Below are 25,220 nucleotides of genomic sequence, written 5' to 3' on the forward strand. Positions count from 1 at the left end.
GTTATTAAACTCTTATTGTGCCTAATTTATTAATTAAACTTTATCATACAATATTATGTATAGGAAAAAAAGCAGTACTCTCAGCTCTACCTGTGGGTTCTGAACCTATGGATTTAAACACCTGTGGATTGAAAATTTGAGGGGAAAAATAAATATGTACTGTATAGACATTTTTGCCATTATTCCCTAACAAACAATACAACTATTTACATTGTATTAGGGGTTTTTGTTTGTTTTTTGTTTTGTTTTGGTATCAGGGATTGAACTCAGGGGCACTCAACCCTGAGCCACATCCCCAGCCCTATTTTGTTATTTTATTTAGAGATGTTCTCACTGAGTTGCTAAGCACCTCGACATTGGTGAGGCTGGCTTTGAACTCCTGATCCTCCTGACTCAGTCTCCCTATTTTCTGGGATTATAGGTTAGCACTACCATGTCCAATACTAATCCCTTTTTCTAAATCAGACTACACATATAAGGTTCTGTATTCTCCCCAATTTCAGGCATCCACTGGAAATCTTGGACTTACCCCTTGGTTAAGAGGAGGCTAGTGTACACTTTAATGTTTGAATTTGTTTTTATTGTGTCTACATATTACCTATTCAAAAATTATCCAATGTTTTTAAGATGAAAAAATACCATTAAGACAAAATATGGCAGGACACGGTGGCACATGCCTGTAATCCCGGCAGCTGGGAAGCAGAGGCAGGAGGATCACAGCCAGCCTCAGCAATTTAGCAAGGCCCTAAGCAATTTAGCTAGACCCTGCTTTTAAATAAAATATTAAAAAGGGCTGGGGATGTGCTCAGTGGTGAAGCACCCCTGGGGTTCAATCTCTAGGACAAAAAAAAAAAAAGACAAAATACGAACGTGGGAAATGTATGTGACATATTCTTAAGTGAAAAATGTCAGCGCAGCACAAATTGGATTGGGCAGACGAAATAAACATACTAAATATGAGAAATAAAACATACAAAATATGAGAAAGGAGCCAGGCACGGTGGTGCAAGCCTGTAATCCCAGTGATTCAGGGGCTCAGGCAGAAAATCACAAGTTCAAGGCCAGCTCTCAATTTAGTGAGATCCTGTCTCAGAATAAAAAGGACCAGGAATGCACTTAGTAGTAAAGTGCCCCTGAGTTAATCCCCAGGATGATGATGATGATGATGATGATGATAATAAAAACAGTAATAATGATAATATTACAACAGTAATAGTAAAGGGCTGGGGTTGTATCTCAGTGGTAAAGTGTCCCAGGGTTCAATCCCCAGTACAACACAATAGGAAGGGGTTAAAAACAAACAAACAAAAACTAGTTTGTGAAAAATAGATTATGAGTGCGTTTTCAAATTTTTCATTACAAAGATAAAGAAAGCATGGATATGCTAAAACAAAACTGGAGCATTTCCCCCAAATAAATTAGTCACATGGTGGTGACTTCCCCTTTCTATTCCAGAGGGTGTCCAGGTTGCTACTAATCCCCTCACTTCTTTTTGGGGAGGCAACAGCTGAGCCAAGCCTGGGGCCTGCCGGCGCAGAGCGCAAGTCACAAGTGGGTGCCCAGCGGCAGCAGAACTGGGCGCCGACCCTGCACATCCGCCAACTTTGCCGGCCTAACCTTAAGTCGGGAAGACCTCGTCTCCTAGGCGGGGGACCTGACGCCCCAAGAAAACTCGGTGCACTTTCTCACAAGTTCTGGGAGGCCCCGCCCCGCGGAGGTCAGGAGTTTTTCAGGGAAGTCCTGAGTCATCGCGGGAAGGGTTGTCAGGGCTGACCTCATTTCCCAGCAGTGGGGGCAGGACGACAGTCCCCGGCCACGAGCCAATGGAAGGGAAAAGGAGCAGAGCGCAGAGTGTGGCGGCGCCGGGAGGAAGGGCGAGCCCCGACGTCCTGCCCTGGGAGTCTGACGTAGCCGGGGGTCAAGGTCTTTCCCCGGAAGGATAGAGCGGAGCCAGGACTGGCGCACCTTGTACTCTGAGTTCCAGCAGAGGTTGGTTCACTCCAGCTGGGCCTTCTCGACCTTAATCCACTCTCATCCCAATTGTAGGTGTTATTCTAAAGGGTTCTGTGAACACACCAACCAGGGAAATTCTGAGTTTCACAGTTAAGCAGTTCTCTTTCATGGTTTTGGAGTCTTCGTAATCATAATAACTAACGTTTGTTTTACATCGTAGAATCCGACTAACTTATAGTATAATTTAATCCTTCTAATCTTATGAAATAACGATTATCATAATGTTACAGATGAAGAAATAAATTGTAGAGCAATCTTGATATCCCATTCTGTTAAGTGATTGAGCAAGATCCAAACTCTGGTTTCCTTTTGTTGTTATTATGCCAGGATTTGATCCCAGAGCCTCCTACAAGCTAGGCAAGCCCTCCATCAATGAGCTATACTCCCAGTCAGACCCTGGTCGCTCATTTATATTGATTGTTCACAAATTCTTTTTTATATTGGGGCATCACTTAAAACCAGTCCTAAAAACAATACTTCATCTTAAGAGAGGGTAACGTCTAATAAGGAATTGTGATCCCTCCCCCTATCATGGAAGGAGTGTGTCTGACTTCTGCCCTCACCCTCCCACAGGTAAGGCAGTGAGGAAACTTCCAGATGAGGTCTATGGGCCAGCAACACTTCTGTCTTAAACACAGTACACTCTTCTGCACCTTTTGCAGGGCACTTCTGAGTATTCCAGTAAAACCCTGAAGTTGGGGCCGGTGCTAAAAGGAGTGTCAGCCAGGGAGAGGAATGGCAAAGAGAATAGGGGTATTTGTTGCCCAGACTGGCCTCAAACTCCTGGACTGTAACCCTCAGCCGCCTTAAGTAACTAGGACTACAATCCTGTACCAGGGCACCTGGTTTAAACCTCACATTTAGGAAAAAGATGTAATACCTTCTAACAATCCTCTTGAAAAACGCAATCAGCCATAAGATGGAAGAACCAAGCATTTACCTGGAGGTGCTAAATAATCTCAAAATATTCTATCTTGGTTATCTATTTCTGTGTATCTACATGAGAGATGGACTCTATATTCCTTTGTAGTTTAAGTGAGCTTTTGACTTAAGTTGAAGTGATACAAGATTTTTTTTTCTCTTTTTTTTTTTTTTTTTTTTGAGAGTGATACATTTTTCATTTGGTTATTTTAGAATGCACTTGGGATCCAGTGAGCCTATAAGGAAGCAGAGAGACTAGGAGTCTGAGGCAGGAGTAGCACAAGTTCAAGGATAGCCTCAGCAACTTAGCAAGACCCTATCTCAAAATAAGCAAACAAACAATAAAAAAGAACTGAGGAGTAGAGCTTGGTGTAAAGTGCCCTTGGGTTCAATCCCTAGTACCAAAAAAAAAAAAAAAAAAAAAAGAAAAGAAAGAAAATTTCAACCTCAAAGTTTTCAGCCTTTCTATCTCATTCTATTGGTCAAAACAGATCACAGAACCAACCTAGATTCAAAGAGAAGAGAAACAAGCAGCCTCTTGAAGGATAATTGTCCATATTACATTGCAAGGGAGTTTGTGGATGAGAGATATATACCTTTATAGACACAATCACCACTACTATTAAGAAGAAACTACCAGGCAGGTAACATAAATCTGTCATTCCACCTAATTAGGAAGCTGAGGGAAGAGGATCACAAGTTCAAGGCCAGCCTGAGCAAATTAGCAAGAAGACCCTGTCTCAAAATATAAAGGGTAGGGAAATATGGATGAATGGTAGGGTACCTATGGGTTCAGTCCCTAGTACCAAAAATAAATAAATAAAGGAGTAAAATAAAAAAGAAGAAACTACTATATTTCTAATTGGGCATTTAAAATTTTCCCCATTTCTCTGCCTAGTGTGTGCCAGGATTTGGGCTTAATCAACACCAAAAATAAAATAAAATTTCCCCCATTTCTCCCCATATTTTTCGGGGGGTCTACTGGAGATCAAACTCGGGGGTACTCAACCACTGAGTCAGCCCTATTTTTGTATTTTATTTAGAGACACTGTCTCACTGAGTTGCTTAGCAAGCCTTTCTTTTGCTGAGGCTGGCTTTGAACTCATGATCCTCCTGAGCAACTGGGATTGCAGCATGTGCCACTGTGCCTGGCTCTCCCATTTCTCCTCATCTTGTAGGACAGACACTTAAGAACAAAGTTAGAGCAGTATACTGATATTAGATCAGTTATGAAATATCACTCCTGCCCCATGCACATAAGCTCAGCAGTTAACAAGACCCTGTCTCAAAATAAAATAAATAAATAAAAAGGGCTAGGAATGTGGCTCAGTGATTGAGTGCCCCTAGGTTCAATTCCAGGTTAAAAAAAAAAAAAAAAACAACTGGTTTAAACTAGATAGTCTTAGTTTTTGTTTTTGTTTTGTATTGTGATTGAAACCAGAGAGGCTTTACCACTGAGCCACAACTCCAGTCCCTTTTATTTTTTTTATTTTGAGACAAGGTCTCACAAAGTTGCTGAGGCTGCCCTTGGACTTGAAATCTTCCTGCCTGAGACTCCCACATCACTAGGATTACAGGTGTGTACCACCACATCCAGCAAGAGTCTTACTCTTAAGAAATAAAACTGAAGAACACTGGATACCAATGGGAAGTTAGGAAAATTAATTTTGGCCAGGCATGGTCAAAGGAGCATGCCTGTAATCTCAGTGCTACGGAGGCTGAGGCAAGAGAACTTCAATTCAAGGCCAACCTCAGCAATTTAGCAGGACACTGTATCATAATAAAAAGGGTTAGGGGGTCTGGGGTGGCTCAGTGGTAGAGCGCTCCCCTAGTACAGGAGGGGCCCCGTTCAATCCTTAGCACCACATAAAAATAAAGGTATTGTGTTGTGTCCATCTACATCTAAAAAATAAATATTTTTTTAAAAAAAGGGTTGGGAACTTAGGTCAGTGGTAAATCGCCCCTGGGTTTAATCCTCAGTACCAAAAAAAAAAAAAGAAGAGGAAGATGATTAATTTTGATTTTGCTATTAAACTACCACAGATTTCTAGTCAGTGTCTCTCTATCCACAGTTGTGATTATTTAATCCATTCTCCATTTATGTATCTCTATATTTTAAGTCCTTAATACTAAGAATATACTTTTTTTTTGTTTTAGTTATACATGACAGTAGAATGCACTTTGATATATATAATAGAGTATACCATTCTTCTGATTATACACGATGTAGAATCCCACCAGTCACATAGTTATATATGTACATAGGGTGATAATGCCTGATTTATTCTACTATTCTTCCTGCCCCCATATCCCCTCCCCTTCCTTCACTCCCCTCTACCTAATCTAAAGTAACTCTATATCAAACATATTTATATTTTTATTAGTGATTTCATTATAATATTTTTAGATCCTAAATCTGAAAAGGAACTTAAGAATCAACTTTTTCATTTTAAGGATGAGGAAAAAACTTGATAGAAGCTATATAAGTTGCTCCAAGGCAACTGCTTAGTTAGTGGCCTAGCTGGAACATGAAAAGTGATATTTTCATTTATCACCTTACCTTTGAAGTAAAGATGGGAAACATAATAATAATAATGCCTTATATTTGTTGTCCTATATTTATATTTTTCAATACTTCTTTAAAACTGATTCTAGGGGCTGGAGTTGTAGCTCAGTGGTAGAGCGCTTGCCTAGTATGTGTGAGGCACTGGGTTCAATTCTCAGCACTGCATATAAATAAATACATAAAATAAAGGTCTATTAACAACTAAAAATATATTTTTTAAAAAACTGATTCCATCTTAAAACAACCTGGTGTATTTGACAGAGGAGATGTTATTATCCTCCATTTGTAAAATTAAGACATTGAATATTGAGAAGCTTGGTGACTTGTTCAAGGCCATAAATAATTGGTAATTGAATTGGACCTATGAATAAATGTCTTCAGGCTACTCTTTCAGGATTTTAAAAATGCTTTTCTAAAAGTTTTTTTTGCTACATGGAACATACCTGTAATCCCAGCAACTCAGAAGGCTGAGGCTGGAGGATCACAAGTTTAAGGTCAGCTTTGGCAATTTAGTGATCCCCTGTCTCAAAATTTAAAAAGGACTGGGGATGTAGTTCAGTGATAAGAGTGCTGCTGGATTCAATTCCCAGAAATGCAAAATAAAATAAAATATCTCAAATACACAAAGAATATCTATAACTGATAAGAAAAAAAATAAATTGAAAATGGGCAAGAGATATGAATGGGCAGTTCATAAAAGAGGAATTCTTGGAACCAATGAACATATGAAATTTTCCATTTTCTAGTCAAGAAAATGGAAATTAAAAGAATAATGATACATTGTCACAAGCCATCCATGGGCTGTGTGTGTAAGATATGCCCATTTGAGCATATGAAGGGACTGGTCTGGTGTTATGCTCTTATTGGGCTGTGCGACAGAGTGATCCCATTCTGCCTGTGATCCCACATGGCACCTGAGATGGGTGTGACTTGCCAAGAGTCAATCAATCTGCTGACCACAAGACATCACCAAGCAAGACTCCACCCTTCGAAACCCAATCCCTTGCCTTATTTGGGTGGAACTTTCTCTTGAATGTCCTTTCCCCAATAAATAAAGGGGCTCAGGGTGGGCTCACTCTCTTCCTTGCCTCTGTTGCTCTCCTTGCCCTCTTTTCAGTGTGGGAGCTGATCTTTGAGGTCACAGAGCTGTCCCTGACCCCAGCAATTGAGAAAAAGGTATTATCAGGTTTGTGTGGTTTCTTTGCTGTTTTCTTAATTGATACAGCTAGCTCCTTGAACCCAGCTCATCTCATCAGCCTGGTCTGCTAGCAACAATACATCATTTTTCACTCTTCAGATTGATAAAAAGAGTGATAAAGTCAGGCATGGTGGCACATGTCAGTAATCCCAGAGACTAGGGATGCTGAGGCACGAAGATTGCAAGTTTGAGACCAACTCAGAAACAGTGAGGCCCTAAGTACTTAAGCAAGACCCTATCTCAAAACATAAAAAATGGGCTAAGGATGTGGCTAGTGGTTAAGTAACCCCGGGTTCAATCCCTAGTTCAACAAAAACAACAACAACACCCACAGTGAAAATATTCGGGAACTGAAAGGAGGGAAGAAAAGAGGCACTTTTGTATGCTTCTGGTTGGAATATATATCACTACAAAATTTTAAGTTATCTGGCCATGTACATGAAAAATAGAAACACTGCTATGGTTTGTCTAAGTGTTCCTCAAAGGCTTGTGTGTTAAATGCTTGGTACTATTGGGAAGTGGTGGAACCTATAAGAGGTAGGGCCTACTGGGAGGTCTTTGGGTCATCAAAGGTGTGCCTTTGAAGGGTACAGTGGGACTCCAGTCCCTTCCTCATTCACTTGCCAGTCATGAGGTGAGCAGCTTTGCTTTACCACATGCTTCTGCTACAGGTTCCATAGCAACAGGGCCAACTAAGCATGGACTGAAATTTATACTGTGAACAACAACAACAAAAAAAAAACTTTTCTCTTTAGTTGATTATCACAAATATTTGTTATAGTGATGGAAAACCTAACCAAAGGCTTTTGCCCAGCAACAGTACTTTTAAGAATCTAAGCTCAGTATGGTGGCCCGTGCCTAAAATCCCAGCAGCTGGGGAGTTTGAGGTAAGAGGATCACAAGTTCAAAACCAGCCTCAGCAATTTAGGAAGGACTTAAGCAACTCAGCAAGACCCTGTTTCAAAATAAAAAATAAAAATACCTGGGGATGTGGCTCAGTGGTTACGCACCCCTGGGTTCAATCCCTGGCACCAAAAAAAAAAAAAAAAGAGGAATCTAGCCTAGCCTACTGAAATAAAACCATCAGTATATAAAGCCAAATGTACAAAGATTTTTTATTATAACATTGTGGTGTCGAAAAAGTAGACATATTCTGTATTTCTATGGCATACTAGGCCGTTATTTAAAAAATTGAAATAACTACATATTCATATGATTTTCTTTTGGAGACATTTCTGATTCTTTTTGGCTATTGAGTCTCTGAACCTATTTCCTATGTTTAGAGGATATCCCTCCACTTTATAAGAGACAGATATTCCTCATTGCTTTTTTTTAATATATATATTTTTAGTTGTATGTGGACACAATATCTTTATTTATTTTTATGTGGTGCTGAGTTTCAAACTCAGTTCCTCACACATACAATATGTACCACTGAGCTACAACCCCAGTCCCTCATTGCTTTTTTAAAAAATTATCATTATTAGTTTATTATTGTAGTACTGGGTGAACCCAGAGGCACTTTGCCCCTGACCTATATTCCCAGGCCTTTTTACTTTATTTTTAGACAGAATCTCACTAAATTGTCAAGGCTATCTTCAAACTTGGATTCTCCTGAGTCAACCTCCTGAGTGGCTGGAATTACAGGCATGTGTCACCATGTCCAGATCCTCCTAGCTTCTTAAAGCTGCAAAATACTCATTGCGTAGACACAGATTATCTTATTGACAGATATATGGGTTGTTTCCAGTCTGTAACTATTATAAATAATGTTTGATTTAATAGACTTCTGCATACTTCTTTTCATTTTTGCCAGAGTACTTTGAGATTAATTCCCAGAAGTGAGATTGCTTAACTAAAAGCCATCCCTAATTGAGCTAGCCAGTTATTACCAAATTCCTTCCCCACTATGAAGATTGTGGCATTTTGTATTTCCACACTCAACATTTTTTTTTGTACTAGGAATTGAACCCAGGGGTGCTTTACTATTGAGCTACTTTCCCAGCCCTTTTACTTTTTATTTTGAGATAAGGTATTGCTAAATCGCTGAGGCTGGCCTCTAACTTGTGCTCCTCCTTCCTCAACCTCCTGGAGTAGCAGGGATTACCAGTGACATCACAGGCAGCCTGTGAATAGTATGAATACATATGAATAGTATCTGTTTTCTTACTGCCTGGCCAGCAGATTATATTCTCAAAGTTTTGGATTTATGCTAATTTCATGGGGGGGTGCTGGGAATTGAACCCAGGGCTTTGTGCATACAAGGCAAGCACTCTACCAACTGAGCTATATCCCCAGCCCCTCCATGTAGTTTTAATTTGATATATTTTTTAACTTATTTCCTGGGAATTGAACCTAGGGATGCTTTACCACAGAGCTACATCTCCAGCCCTTTTTATTTTTATTTTTTATTTTTGAGATGGGTCTTGCTAAATTGCTTAGACTGGCCTTGAATTTGTCATCCTCTTGCCTCAGCCTTCAGAGTAGCTAGGATTATAGGCATATTCAGCACTTTTCTTTTAATTGTGGTAAAATATTCTTTTTTTTTTTTGTAGTTGTAAATGGACAGAATGCATTTGTTTATTTTTATATGGTGCTAAGGATCAAACACAATGCCTATACATGCTAAGCAAGAATGCTCTGTCACTGAACTCCAGCTCTAGCCCAAAGCTCCAAAGCTCCACTTTTTTTTTTTTTTTTTTGTGGTGCTGGATTGAACTCAGGACCTTGTGCATGCTAGGTAAGCACTCTGCCAACTGAGCTATACCCCCAGTCCTTGTAAAATATTCTTTTTATCTTCTTTCGATGCTTTTAATTTTTAATTTGTTTTTTGGTACTGGGAATTGAACCTAGGGCACTTTACTACTGAGCTATGTCCAGACCCTTTTTATTTATTGCTATTTATTATTTTTACACAAGGTCTAAGTTTCTGAGGTTCTCACTAAATTGCTGAAGCTGGCCTTGAACTTGCAATCCTCCTGCCTCAGCAAACTGAGTCATTGGCTTTATAGACCTGTACCACTGAGCCCAGCCTCTTTTGACACTTTTTAATCAGAATTCTACTCTCTTACATGATTACAATGGCATGATTAATTTAAGGAGAGTTAAATTAAAAAAGAAAAAAATCTAGCACATTTTTAGCTTTCCTGAATCTCTTCTCTTAGATGTTTTACACTACTGGAGACTAAATCCAGGAACTCATACATGCTAGGCAAGCTCTTTTACCACTAAGATATATCCCCAGGCCTAGATGTATTTGTGTGTGTGTGTGCGCGCACACGCTCATATGTGTGTGTGTGTTTTAAGTTGTAGATGAACACAATATCTTTATTTTTTTATATGGTGCTGAGGATTGAATCCAGTGCCTCATGTGTGAGAGGCAAGCGCTCTACCACTGACTACATCCCCAGCCCCTAAGATGTGTTTTTTAAAAAATATAAATACAGCATAGTGTTGGATTTTGCTTTGTTAGTCAATGTGAAAACATTTTCTTTTAACAGGTATGGTAAACCTATTGATATCTATTAACATTATCAATGTTTGGCCTCTGATCTGCCTTACTATTTTAAATGTATCTTCAGTATTCAGAAAGAGTTTATAATTTTGTTCTAATGGTTACCTTAATTTTTTTTTTTTGTACTGGGGATTGATCTTTACCACCGAAGTACACCTTCAGCCTTTTATTTTTGAGACAGACTTTCACTAAGTTGTCCAGACTGGCCTGGAACTTGCAATTCTCCTGCCTCCACCTCCTGAGTGGCTGGGGTTACAGTGTGTGCTACAATACTTTTGTATAATACACAAGTTCTCTTTTTGGCTATTGCTTATATGAGCAATACTAAAATTATTTAGTAACCTTTTATTTTCCCTAGCACTTAACTTGAGGAAAAAATCCATTTAATCTTTTTAAAAAAATTTTTTTTAGTTATACATGGATGCTGCAGTCCGGCTGCAGCAAAATAACCGGGGGGGGGGGGGGGGGGGTGACGAAGAACTCGTTTATTGCAGGACAGGAGCAGTATTTATACATTCCACACAGCTTATCTAATTAACATAAACTAGATACATCAGTCAACCAATCAGGAATCTCCACACTTAATGGCTCGCTTTTGTTACTTCTCAAACCACTCCCTCTGGCATTTTGCCAGGCACCATCCAGACTTGTTTACAAACTCTAACATTCCCCTGGCAAAATGCCAGGTGTATTTTGACTTGTTTACAGACTCTAACACATGGACACAATATTTTTATTTTGTTTATTTATTTTTATGTGGTGCTGAGGATCGAACCCAGGGTCTCTCCTGTGCGAGGCGAGTGCTCTACCACTGAGCCACAACCCCAGCCCCCCCATTTACTCTTAATTAAAATCTATATGTGACAATCAAAATACTTCTATGTCTCATATACTCTCTCTAATGTCTCCTCATTGATAATTGTACTATATTTACAGGATTGTCAAGAAATCTGGAAAAACAAGTAAATATATATTAATGGCTTATTGATATTACATTTTAATACACAATAATAATATCTATTTTCATACTTTTATGGCCACCCTGAATATTGTGAGAGTTTATAGCCAGCATATATGCAATGTTTCCATTATAACAATTATTTATTCTTAGTTATGCAAATAAACAAAATTTAATTCTTACCACTAGTCAGAGCCATTGCTGTCTCATCCATCATTTTGGTTGTTTAAAGTTTGTTCTCTAGATTCCTCAAAAAGGAATCTTTCATGAAAAGAATACTTTTGTGGGCTGGGTTTGTGGATCAGTGGTAGAGCACTTGCCTAGCACGTGTGAGGCACTGGGTTCAATCCCCAGCACACACATACACACACACACAAAACCTAAATAAACAAAATAAAGGTGTGTGTGTGTGTGTATGTGTGTGTGTGTGTGTGTGTGTGTGTGTGTGTATTAGTTTGTGGCATATGGAGGCTGGAGGGAAATGTAATAGCAATCTCCATTAGAGGGAGCCTTAGTCTCAGAAAAGAAAAATGACTTGGATATTTGACATCTATAAGGAAATTCTGAAACTATAGTTTTTATGAATTTTTATTTATGACCATACATTTTTCCAGGGTTTACCATATAACAGAACTGTATTTTCAGTTCCTATAGGGAAATCTACAAAAGCCAGGGTATAAATAGTTCAAAATTGGACCAGCAGCTTGGCTCAGTGAGATCGTCTTAGCTCGGTGAGGCAACTTACAGGGCACCTTGGAGCTACTTGGAAGAAAACTTGGGAAGATGATGAAATAATTAGAGACAGTGATTCAGGAAGTCAAACCATGAAACAGATGAAATACATGCCCAAGTCTTTATTAATAACTAGTTATTCATCATTTTTCTGATTTTAAATTTTTTCCAGGGCAAGAAAAATATGTTATAAGTTCAAGTTGTTGACTTTTGGCTATTATATATTAGAAAGCACTTAATATGATAGTTTATCTAAAACACAAATTTTTGAAAATTTGTGTCACTAGACAAAGTACCATATTTAGTGCTTTTAGAATACAGGAAATAATATGAGATGAAAGCAAATAGCTTAGAGATCTAATCAATCTAGAAAGCCTTCAAAAGCTGCCACAGAAATAGAAGATACCATCAAAAAAACCAAGATGGATACACAGCCGAGTGCTACTAGACTTTTAAAGAAGAACTAATACCAATACTCTTCAATTTATCTGAGGAAATAGAAATAGAAGCAGCACTTCCAGACTCATTGTAAGAGGCAAATATCACCCTGATTCCAAAACCAGGCAAAGACACATCAGAAAAAAAAAAAAAAGAAAGAAAAGAAAAAGAAAACTTTAGACCAATATCTCTAATGAACATAGATGCAAAAATTCTCAATAAAATTCTGGCAAATTGAATACAAAAAAATATCAAAAGGATCCTGCACCATGATCAAGTGGGATTCATCCCAGGGATGCAAGGTTGGTTCAACATATGGAAATCAATAAATGTAATTGACACAATAGACTTAAAGATAAGAATCATATGATTATCTCCATAGATTCAGAAAAAGCATCTGACAAAATATAGCACCCCTTCATGTTCAAAACACTAAAAAAAATAGGAGTAACAGGAACATATCTCAACATCATAAAGGCTATCTATGCTAAACCCTAGGCCAATATCATTCTAAATGGAGAAAAATTGAAGACATTCCCTCTAAAAACTAGTACAAGACAGGGATGCCCTCTTTCACCACTTCTATTTATAGTTCTTGAAACACTGGCCAGAGCAATTAGACAGATGAAAGAAATTAAAGAGATACACATAGGAAAAGAAGAACTCAAATTGGCACTATTTGTTGATGATATGATTCTATATCTAGAAGACCCTAAAATTTCCACCAGAAAACTTCTAGAACTAGTAAATGAATTCAGCAAAGTAGCAGGATATAAAATCAACACCCATGAATCAAATCCATTTCTATATATCAATGACAAATCCTCAGAAAGGAAAACTACCCCATTTACAATAGCCTCAAAAAAAAAAAAAAAACTTGGGATCAACTTAATGAAAAAAGTGAAAGATTTATATAATGAAAATTACAGAAGCTAAAGAAAGAAATCAAAGAAGGCCTTAGAAGATGGAAAGATCTACTTTGCTCTTAGATACAAAAAAAATCCAAAGCAGAATTAATATTATCAAAATGACCATACTACCAAAAGCACTATATAGATTTAATACAATTCTGATCAAAATCCCAATAACATTCTTCATAGAAATAGAAAATGCAGTTATGAAATTCATCTGGAAAAATAAGAGACCCAAAATAGCTAAAGCAATCCTTAGCAGGGAGAGTAAAGCAGGTGGCATCACTACACCAGACCTTAAACTATACTACAGAGCAATAGTAACAAAAACAGCATGGTATTGGCATCAAAATAGACTGGTAGACCAATGGGTACAGAATAGAGAACACACAGACTAACCCACAAAACTACAATTATCTTATATTAGACAATGGTGCCAAAAACATGCATTGGAGAAAAGATAGCCTCTTCTACAAATGATGCTGGGAAAACTGGAAATCCATATGCAACAAAATGAATTTAAACCTCTTTTCTCACCATACACAAAAACTCAACTCAAATGGATCAAGGACCTTGGAATAAAACCAGAGACCCTAATAGAAGAAAAAGTAGGCCCTAATCTCCATCATGTGGGATTAGGATTCAACTTCCTTAATAAGATTCCTTTGGTGCAAAAATTAAAATCAAGAATTAATAAATGGGATGATTCAAACTAAGAAGAAAAAAGTTTCTTCTCCGCAAAAGAAGCAATCTGTGAGGTGAATAGAGAGCCTATATCTTGGGAGCAAATCTTTACCCCTCACACATCAGATATAGCACTAATCTCTAGGGTATATAAAGAACTCAAAAAGCTAAACACCAAAAAAAAAAAAAAACTCAACCAAATAAATAACCCAATCAATAAATGGGCCAAGGACCTGAACAGACACTTCTCAGAATATGAGAATATTGATCAAAAAATATATGAAAAATGTTCATCATTGCTAAAAATTAGAGAAATACAAATCAACACCACTTTCTTGGAAAATTTGGAATGGAACCACCATTGACCCAGCTATCCCTCTCCTCAGTCTATACTCAAAGGACTTAAAAACAGCGTACTACAGGGACACAGCCACATCAATGTTTATAGCAGCACAATTCACAATAGCTAACCTGTGGAACCAACCTAGATGCCCTTCAATAGATGAATAGATTTTTAAAAAACTGGCATATATACACAATGGAATAGTACTCAGCAATAAAAGAGAATAAAATCATGGCATTTGCAGGTAAATGGATGGAGTTAGAGAAGATAATGCTAAGTGAAGTTAGCCAATCACAAAAAAACAAAGGCTGAATGTTTTTTCTGATGTAAGGAGGCTGATTCATAGTGGGGTAGGGAGTGGGGAGCATGGGAGGAATAGATGAACTCTAGACAGGGCAGAGGGGTGGGAGGGGAAAGGGGGGGATGCTGCAGTCCGGCTGCAGCAAAATAACCGGGGGGTGACGAATAACTTGTGTAGATTGATACAGCAGGAGTAGGAGCCATTTATTGCAGGACAGGAGCAGTATTTATACATTCCACACAGCTTATCTAATTAGCATAAACTAGATACATCAGTCAACCAATAAGGAATCTCCACACTTAATGGCTCACTTTTGTTACTTCTCAAACCACTCCCTCTGGCATTTTGCCAGGCACCATCCAGACTTGAACTCTAACAGGGGGACATTGGTGGAATGGTGGAATATGATGGATATTATTATCCAAAGTACATGTATGAAGACAAATTGGTGTGAATATACTTTGTATACAACTAGAGATGTGAAAAATTGTGCTCTATGTATGTGTAATAAGAATTGTAATGCATTCCGCTGTCATATATAAATAAAAAAGTTAATTAAAAAAAAAAAGAGCTTCCACAGAACTGGCATACATGGCTGAAGGGGGAAAACCTCTACAGAAGGCACTTTGACAATCCCTATCAATACAAACATACTCTTTGATTTTACAATTTCATTTTACAAACTTATGCTATAGCTATACTCACCCAAATGTAAAATGACATATGAACAAAGTTACATATTGCCACATTGTTGTAATAGCAAAAATTTGGAAGCAACCTAAATGTCCAACAGGAAATGAATTAAATTATAGAACATCATCAGTGTATTACCCATTTACAGCTATAATAAAAGAAGCTGTTTATGCATTAAAGTGTAATGATATCCATGAGGCAGGAGAATCACAATTCAAAGTCAGCCTAAACATCTGTGAGGCTGTCTCAAAAAAAAAAAAAAAAAAGACATAATGGTATCCATCCAAACACAGTGGTGCCACATCTATAATCCCAGCAACTTGGGAGACTGAGACAGGAGGATCACAAATTCCAGGCCAACCTGGACAACTCAGTGAGGCACTGTCTCAAAATATAAAAAGGGCTTGGGGTGTAGCACAGTGGCAAATTACCACTAGATTCAATCGCAGACAATTGAAAGAGAGAGAGAGAAGAATTGGAAAGAATAGATAAGTTGGGCAAATGCCTGCTTAGGATAAAAACTCTATTTCTGAGCCTGACAGTACCAGCAAGTCAGATATGAAGGCCACAGTGGCTGTATCCACTGGGAACTGAACCACAGTTCAAGTGCTAGTTCTGGATTTTTCAGGAATAATTTAAAATCCAAGTCTAACTTTCCATCCCAAAATTGTACAAACTACCCTGTGCATTTTATTATTTGTTTGTTTGTTTATTTATTTATTTATACCAGGGGATTGAAACCAGGGGTGATTAACCCCTGGTTTAATGCTCAAAACTAAGATTAACCTCATTTCACATATGAAGGCACCAAGACCAAAATGGTTAATTTCCCAAAGTCTCACACTTAAGGCAGAGCCAGAATTTAACTCAGGTAATTCGACTCCAGGACTTATGCTGGTGGTACCCTTACCTAGGTCCAGTTTATACATTGCCTATAGAGCCAAAGTAAACTTGCACTTCGATAGCAGATAATCTCAATGCAAATAAAAGATTTCCTAATGGTCTAATTTCAGACATCAGAGAAATTGAATGATGAAAATACCTTGAGATATTTTGGGAGTTGCAGGGAGCCATCCTTGAAAACACATGAGAATCTTCTCTCAGCATGTAGCCAGGGAGATTTTAGGTTTAATCTTGGGAAACTATCCATGGCTCTCCCACGAAATAGATTGCCCAAGGCACATGACCTTTATCTTCACTCTGCTAGGACATTCTCTCATGGTCACTCAGGAGATGGGTGTAACCAGTTGGGAACTGGACAGCCCACCTTTTATGTTTTTTTGGAGAAGAACATTCTACGGAAGGCCTTTGATGTCCCCCGAAATAAATAAAGCAGGTTCAGGCTTCATTTTGCCAGAGTATAGAAGCTCCATCCCTATGATCAGCTTGCTCATCCAGACCTGCTTTTTGAAATTATTTTCTGTGTCCTGTGGGTTTTTTTTCTTTTATTGTTGTTCTATTTTTCCTAGCTTTTATTTTTCAGCCAGCCCATTCCACAGAGGGGAACCTCATTTCCATTGCCTGCACGGGACGCAGGTGAGAGGGAGTAGGGTTTTTATGAGCCTTTTCAAAGAACTGAATATGGTCCTAATGACCTGAGGTCAACAAGTTCATGTAAAGAAATGCTAAAATCAATGCAATTTTATTAGAAGCTTAATTGCCTATTTTGATTTTTATGACAATTTTCTAGTATCTGTGAACTTTTAGCTGGAAGAATTCATACAGGAGCAAGTTAGGATTGCACCTTAGATTTTAGGTTTAAGAGAAAGAAATAATCTAAAATGGTCATCCCTCTCCCCAGAACAATGGATTATGGGATCCAGAAACAAATCCAAATATATTAGAGAATATGATAAAAGTGGCATTTCAAATTAGTGGGAAAAGATAGTTTATTCAATAAACAATGCCAAGAAAATCAGTTAGGCATCTAATACCTCACCTCTGTCTGTTCACTAAAACAAAGTCCAGTAGGAACAAAAGTTAAATTGTTAAAACTGAAACCATGAGCTAGTCAGTCTTTAAACATTGAAATTTATGAAAATCTATCAAAATCATAAAGTCTAGAAGTATAAAGAGTAATAATTTGACTACATATTGAAAACATAGCTGGTGCATGCCTATAATCCCAGCCACTTGGAAGACTGAGGCAGGGGAATTGAAAATTTGAGGCCAGCCTGGGCAATTTAATGAGAACCTATCTCAAAATAAAAAGGATTGGGCATGTAGCTCAGTGGTAGAATACCTGTAGGTTCAATCTCCAGTACCTGCCCCCTTCAAATGTCCATAGCAAAAAAAAAAAAAAAAGTCCCAAAGAAAACAAAAGTAACAAACTGGGATAAATGGTTGCATCATGTCTGGGAAAGGGCTAGTTTCCCTAATATATAAAGAATTCAAACAGATTAATAACAATGATTGACAGTCTAATCACAAATGACAAAAGACATGAAAAGCCATTTTTATAATCCCAGCAACTCAGAAAACTGAAACAAGATGATCATAAGCTTGAAGCTAGCCTCAGCAACTTAGCAAGACCCTGAGCAACTTAGTGAGACCCTGTCTCAAAACAAAAAATAAAAAGGACTGGGAAGGTAGCTCAGTGGTGGAGTACCCCTGGGTTCAGTCTCCAGTACAAAAAAAAAACAAAAACAACAACAACAAAAACAACCAAAAACCAGCTGGCAGCTGGGCACAGTGGCACATGCCTGTGATCCCAGAGGCTTGGGAAATGAAGCAGGAGGATCTCAAGTTCAAAGCCAGCCTCAGCAACTTAGTGAGTCTCAAAGCAACTTAGTGAGACCCTGTCTGAAAATAAAAATAAAAAGGGCTGGGGATGTGGCTCAGTGGTTAAGTGCCTCTGGGTTCAATCCCCATTATTAAAAATAAAACAAAACAAAACAAAAAACAGAAAAGTAAGTAGGCACTTATTATGCACTGTCAGAACAAACTGACGTAATATTTTTGAGTGATAATTTTAAGTACCTACCAATAATTTAAATGCACAAAGCTTTGACTTTGCAATGTACTTTTATAAATTAATCTCATATATTATATATCTTCATAAAGATACATAGTATATATGACCTTAGAGATATAGGTGTACATACAGTTTTCATTGCAGCAATGTTTGCAACAGCAGATAACTTAAATGGTCACTTGTATGGGTCTGAATAAGTGGTGGCATATCACAAGTGGAATACTATACTGTCATGAAACATAGCCCCCAAGATACTCAAAAGCAAATCACAAAGCATTGCAAACAATTTGCTCTCATAATTGTTTGAATGCATAAAATATCTCTGGAAGAAAACACAAAATATTGACAGTAATTGCCTCTGAGGAGCACAACTGGAAGTTGAAGTCAGATGAAGGTTTGTTTTTTCATCATTTTCTTATAAATATGGGATTCTTCCCCCATGTACAAGCATATTACTTTTTCAATTAAACAAAAACTAGCAACTTTAGACTCTGCAGAGTTCCCACTAGATGCAGCCTCCTGATCATGAACTTTTCAGTATTTGGAACCACGAGCCAAATAAAAAAAAATTTTTTTTGAATGCTAGGGATCAAAGCCAGAGCCTCCTGCATGCTAGGTAGACACTCTACCATTAGGCTATATCCCTACCCCATCCCTCTTTTAAAATTTTATTTTGAGACAGGGTTTTGCTAGGTTGCCCAGGCAACCTTTTTTCTTTATAAGTTAAAAAAAACAAGAACACAGTCATCCCATATCATTATATTCCTATCAGAAAAGCAGGTGAAAACATATCAGCTGAAGACAGAAATTCCAAGAGAAATGATACTTGCTTAACTATCATTGCGACTTTAAAGTCCAAAATGGATATTCTAGAGCAAAGACAGTTTTGGGTCCTTAAATAACTCCCATCTCTTCCATCACTCTTGAGACTAATGAGAACAACAGGGACTAAAGACTCAAGTCCTCTTTCCAGACTTCACATTATCCATCTGGTAACTGTCAGAATCTAGGAAACGAGTTATTTTTTAACCTTCTCTAAAAGTGTGAGGAATGTTCTTACACTTGAATTGGTTGGGATAAGGACTTTGGGAGAAAGAGAATAAAAGGATGACAATTAATTATCCCTTATAGTGCTTCCCTTGTCTCACTTACCTATTTCTTTGGACAATTTATTTTCAAAGTTGGGAGCAAACACAGAGAATCTTGTGCTCATTAGGCAAGTATTTTATCACTAAGGTATACCCCGCAATCTGGAGATCACTTATTTCTTTTATCTTAACAGCTTATATGTAGACAATTGACAAAGCACAGTTCCACTTCCTTATTAGTTCTCCTAACAACCCAGTAGATGAGTATTTTAAAATCAATCTAGATGAGCCTCAGAGGGTTGGTTGCCTAGTCCTATGGACTTTCTGTCATCATCCCTGCTCAATCTCCCTGCACAAGGCTCCAGATCTTACATTATCCTAGCCATTGCTAAGCATCTGTGCTCTTAAGTTCTGTTACTCGAGAGTGACAGAGAGACAAGAGTCATTTAAGGACTACAGACAAGATGTAATTTTCCTTTTGGGAACAAATTTGAGTCAGTCATTTTTTTAGACATTGTTTCTTTGTTATGCAACCTGAGAAAATGAAATAGTGGGCCCTATAAACAGTATCTCACCAGTATTGAGTATGCACCATGATAGCACATTATCTAGAACGTGTGAGGCACTGGGTTCAATCCTCAGCACACGTTAATTAATTAATTAATAGAATTAATTAATTATTAATGATAATAAAGGTATTGTGTTCACCAAAAAAAAAAAAAAAAGACTAGACACATTACTCACTTTATCTCACTTACCTATTAAACCCAGGCCCTTCACCACCACAACAGATATTTAGTGAAGGGAAGCCAGCTGCTTAATGCCATATAGCTTCTATGTTCCTATGTCAAACAAAGATTCAAACCCCAGTTTCTAGCTCTACAGTCTGTAGTATATTATGCTACATTGCCCAACAAACACAGCTCTTGGGATTCCATGGTTTGTTAAAGTTTTTAGAAATACCCAACACAACACGGGAAGTTCTTAAGCAGGGGTAAGTTATGTTAGAGAGGGGAGGGTGGGAGGTGGGTCTGCTATCCAGCTAATTTTCTCATGTTTACAGTGCCTCACTTCTCTAAAATGAAACTAAGTTTCAGAGAGAAATATGGGGGCAATGTGAGCCAATGAAGTAACAGGCTGATTGGAAGGTAGTCCAAGAAGTTCTGCCTTCTGAGGTTGCCAGGCAACAACACATGTAAACAGTACAGGATCATGGCCACCAACTACAGTGCCAATCAGGTAAGTTCTTTCTCCACTTCTCTAACATTAAATTTTGCCTTCCCAATTCTATCTTTGGCCTGGCTTCTCCCATAGGATTCTGATTTTTGAACAGACAGCTGACAGTGGGCTGATTGGGAGGGTCCAGAGATAAGCAAAAGGTGTCTCTGGGTTCAATTTGTAAGATGTAAACCAGAGGTCAGAATTCTTTTCAGTAACAGGTCAGAAAGTAAATATTTTAGGCTTTGCTGCCAAGTAGCAAAGTCAAGAATATTATGTAGACACTTATATAAGAGAAATACTTCTCTGTAAAATTTTTAGCAAAATTCAAAACATAAAAACTGAGCACATCTTTTTTTTTTTTTTTCTAATACTAATAAAAAATGGAATTCTTTCAGGGTGAGAAAATATTTTGCTTAATTGGTATTCATAGTGTTCCATTTTGGCAAATCAATTGCAAACATTTATCTAAATCATTCATAGCTCTCAGGCCATCCCAATACAGGTAGTGATGTGGATTTAGCCCATAAGCCATAGTTCACCAACTCTTGGTCAGCACTGCTCAATAAAAGAGTGGGAGTCACAAATATAATTTCAAATTTTCTAGTAGCTACATGAAAATTAAAATTAATTTCAGTGTTGTAATTTAACCCAATTTAAATCTAAAATATTTGAACATCTAATCAGTATTTTTAAGTTATATTCAGATATTTTATTGTACTATGTCTTCAAAGTCCTTTATATTTAAAAAGCTCTCGATTTGGACTACTCATATTTCAAGTGCTCAATAGCTACTTGTGGCAAGCCCTTAGTTTTAAAATCTAAAGAACTATGTTTAATGCTGGGCATGATGGCATATGCCTCTAATCCCAGCAATTCAGGAGGGGCCTATTCATCATTTCCTAGGTTTGGGACTTGTTTTTCTTTTTAAAGCCATGCTGAGGATTGAACGCAGGACCTCCCACATGCTAAACAATCCCTCTCCGGCTAAGCCTATATCAGCCCAAGCTTGGAAACTTTTAACTTGATACAAATTCTCATTTGTCTCTACAGTATGAAAAAGCTTTCTCACCTAAGATTCTGCAGAACTGGTCTCCTGCCAAACCAACAAAAGAGGTATACCATGTTTGTTATGATCCTTTACATTATGCTCTCTGTAATCCTATCACCCCTTTTTAGTCTTCTCTAAACTTTCTGTCCTCTACTCCCCAGACTCTAGTTCAAGCTCCTCAGATATATCCTCCCTCTATTGTACTATTAAGCATTTCTCTCTTCCACCTCTACCCCAGAAAATCTCTTCCCATGAAGGCTACACCCAGATTATCGCCAATGATCGTGGTCATCTGTTGCCTTCAGTGCCCCGTTCCAAGGTAAGATACCCATCTCCATTCTTATCAAGAAAGGTTAAAGAACTGAGGCATAGAACTGGGAGACTGCAGGCACTCTCTTAAGAAATTAAAGTTCAATCTAATTCATGTTTTGAGTATGCCAAACTCCCAGCTACTTTATCTAATAGGAAAGAGTTGTGCTTAGCATACGAATCTATAAACAGATGAATGAACTGTATAAACAAATGTCCTTGGGTGATGATACTTGGGGGACTCTTGATCCTCTTAGCCTAAGGATGCAGAATTTAGAAGGAAAATGTTGAAAAAAATTCCTAATTGAGGGAGAGGGAAAAGGCAGGGGAGGGATTATGCTTTTAGCCTTGTTTCATTACCATGCACTCCCTAAGGAAGAAAGAATGGAGAGAAGACAAACAAAGGTCCTACCCATAGGAATTTACAGGCAGTGAGAAGCCCTGAAGAATCCCTTTTCCTTTTAGGTAAGTCCCTGGGGTACTTTCATGGGCACCTGGCAAATGCCTCAGAAGATACCCCCTGCTCGAGTGACCTTGACTTCCCGAACAACTGCTGGTGCTGCCTCCCTCACTGAATGGATACAGAAAAATCCTGATTTACTCAAGGCCTGTAATGGGTTGCGTCCTGAAATCTTAGGCAAGGTATTTATTCTTTCTACCTAACCCGAAATCCCATCACCTCCAACCTCAAAAAATGTCTATTGTTATGCCAACATTGTCCCAGCAAGGGGAACTCTAACCATTCTATCTTGTCTAGTCCCTAATCACTTTCTGAGGCCTGAAGGGATGAACTGTGGACTTATTACCAGCCTCTCAACATAATAGAAAATAATCTAATCTCAAGGGGAGGTTAGGAGAACCAAATTTTTATTTGAAACCTACCAAGCATGGTGGTGCAGCTACAGGGGAGGCTGAGACAGGAGAACTGCAGTTGAAGTCCTATCTGGGCAATTTAGCAAGACTGTCTCAAAATAAAAATAAAAAGAACTGGGAATGTAGCTCAGTGGTAAAGCACCCTTGGGTTCAATCCCTAATGCGTGTGTACACAGACGCACACACAATCAGAAACCCAACTTTCTGCCCATGGTAGGGGAATAAGGGAGTCAGGATTCTGAGGTGGATTGGGAATATTCTGGGCCTCACCAGAAACATGTCTGTTCTATTCTCCTCTCAACAGCCCAATGATCCAGAGAGTCAGAAGAAACTCAGGAAGAAGTCTATCACAAAGACTGTACAACAAGTACCAAGTCCAACCATAATTCCAAACTTTATAGCTACCTATCCTAATTCCCCAGATCAACCCCATAGCCCACATCCCTCTGCAGGTCATACTCCAGGTCCCCAAAGCCCAGTTAACTCTTTTAATAGTCCACCTAGAAGTGCAGGTGTGCTGGAACACTGAGATAGCTGAGATACAGAAATATACTTAGAAATCTGCCTAGAGATTGAGTAAAGTAACCAAAAGCACCTAGTCCAAAATGTGGAACAGAGAAATTTAAGACTGGAGTAAAGGCAAATTTAAATAATAAATATTGTTTGTTGAATCTTTACTGATTTGGATTTTCTCTCTCTCTTTTTTTTTTTTTCCCTTATGGTGCTAGGGATTGAGTCCAGGGCATCTCAGATGCTAAGCAAGGCCTCTACCAAATAGCTACATGCCCAGGCCCAGGCAGTATGGCTGCCTCATGTAACCCATAATTAGGAAGGTTGAAAGTAGAGGTGAAAAAAAATGTACAATGGTTTGGGGTGCAAACATTTCCACAAGACTGAGTTAGTTATACTCAGAAATGACCAAGAGAAAACTGGCTTAATTTTATAGCAAAAGGGAAGAACCTCAAAAAATCCATTCTTGCCCTTCATTTTTCATTCTACTTCAAAATCTGAAGTAAAATATATAGAGAGTATGTTTGAAGAAGGTGGCAAGGAAAGATATGGAGGGGCTGAGGGTATATCCCAGTGGCAGAGTGCTTGCCTAACATGTGAGACCCTGGGTTCACCACAACTAGAAACAACAAAAAAGGGTATAGAAATCCAAAGTAGAAGACATTATCCTTATCTAAGCAAAATTATACAGTTTGGAAACTTAAGTATGGAAATGATTAGAAGACACAAGAAAAATAAAATGAGGGAGCAAGAACAAATTTATGGTTGAAAAACAATCATGATGTCCTACTACTCGACTCTTAAATAATTGGACTGGTGACAAGCCACCAAAAAATTCAAGAAGTAGAGGCTAGGGATGTTGCTTAGTGGTAGAGCACTTACCTAGCATGTCCAAGGCTCTGGGTTCTATTCCCAGTATTGAAAAATGAAAGTCAAAAAGCCTCCGATCCATTTTGCAGATTCCAACATGCTTATCATTGACCCTGTTCTGCATCTTCCTGGCTGTTAAATTTAATGCCCTTGCCAATCCTTCCCCAGTTTCAAAGCCAAATCATTCTCTCATGAATACTAGTACCTCACTCAAAGGACAAAGTAGACGTGAGCTGGATTAAGCTGGAGGAAAGCTGCAAGACTTCCCAGAGCAAGGCTAGCAAAAAGGGGAAGTGATCATTACTTAGATGGAAGACTGGGAACTGGGAGAGAAACTGTTAAGGTAGCAGTTTTCACTGTCTTAAGACTTTCCTATCCAACTGACACCAGTTAGAGGTCACTGTTATTCCTCTCCTACCCTCAGGTTTAACTAGCTGGCCAACAAGAACCATCTCTTTCCAGGCAGTGACAAAAGCTTGTAGTATCAGTTACTTGGAGGCCAAGGCAGGAGGATCCCAAGTTCAAAAACTAGCCTCAGCAATTTAACAAGGCCCTAAGCAACTTAGCAAGACCCTGTCTCAAAATAAAAAGGGATGGGGAATGTGTCTCATTGGTTGAATGCCCCTGGGTTCAGTCCCTAGTACCAAAAACAAACAAGACAAAACAAAACCCCCAAATTTGCAAACTATCAAAATAGTACTTCTGCCAAGGGATTTAGGGGCCCAAAGGCCAGACCTATATGGGTTATAAAAACATTAAATGTAACCATTTTATATATATATATATATATATATATATATATATATATATATATATGGGGGGCCCCTCAGATTTCAATACCCTCTTGACCCCCTAAATCTTAGGTCATCATCCCTTAGCTGGTCCTGTGGTGGGATAATTTGCTGAACTGTAATATGAGGCATATAATTCTCAATAGGATTTTGGAGCCTTTAATAACCTAGAAGTTCTGCACATGCTTAGCTTCTTTTCCTTTTCTGTGGAGGCTTCTCTGTGATATTTGAATCTCTGGCTAATCAGATTTTCAATCCATGAAA

The 25,220-nt window shown here is 38.3% G+C and overlaps 1 protein-coding gene and 1 non-coding gene across 3 annotated transcripts; one reads left to right on the plus strand and one right to left on the minus strand.

Annotated features, from left to right (window-relative positions):
* Positions 1 to 1,830: 1,830 nt before the first annotated feature.
* Cfap126 (cilia and flagella associated protein 126) lies at positions 1,831 to 23,430 on the plus strand. Of its 2 annotated transcripts, none has more exons than XM_027950684.2 (6): positions 1,831 to 1,989; positions 20,398 to 20,573; positions 21,606 to 21,668; positions 21,842 to 21,922; positions 22,378 to 22,554; positions 23,090 to 23,430. In XM_027950684.2, the coding sequence occupies exons 2-6, from the start codon at positions 20,547 to 20,549 to the stop codon at positions 23,312 to 23,314; spliced, it is 573 nt and encodes a 190-aa protein (XP_027806485.2). In that variant the 5' UTR covers positions 1,831 to 1,989; positions 20,398 to 20,546; the 3' UTR covers positions 23,315 to 23,430. The 2 variants fall into 2 exon arrangements, with proteins under 2 accessions (XP_027806485.2, XP_071474883.1); XM_071618782.1 differs by having other exon boundaries at positions 20,426 to 20,573.
* Trnat-ugu (transfer RNA threonine (anticodon UGU)) lies at positions 8,922 to 8,994 on the minus strand. Its single transcript has one exon. It is a non-coding gene; the product is annotated as a tRNA-Thr (tRNA).
* Positions 23,431 to 25,220: the final 1,790 nt, after the last annotated feature.

This window comes from Marmota flaviventris, chromosome 10 (genome assembly GCF_047511675.1).
Source record: "Marmota flaviventris isolate mMarFla1 chromosome 10, mMarFla1.hap1, whole genome shotgun sequence".
Taxonomy (NCBI): Eukaryota; Metazoa; Chordata; class Mammalia; order Rodentia; family Sciuridae; genus Marmota; species Marmota flaviventris.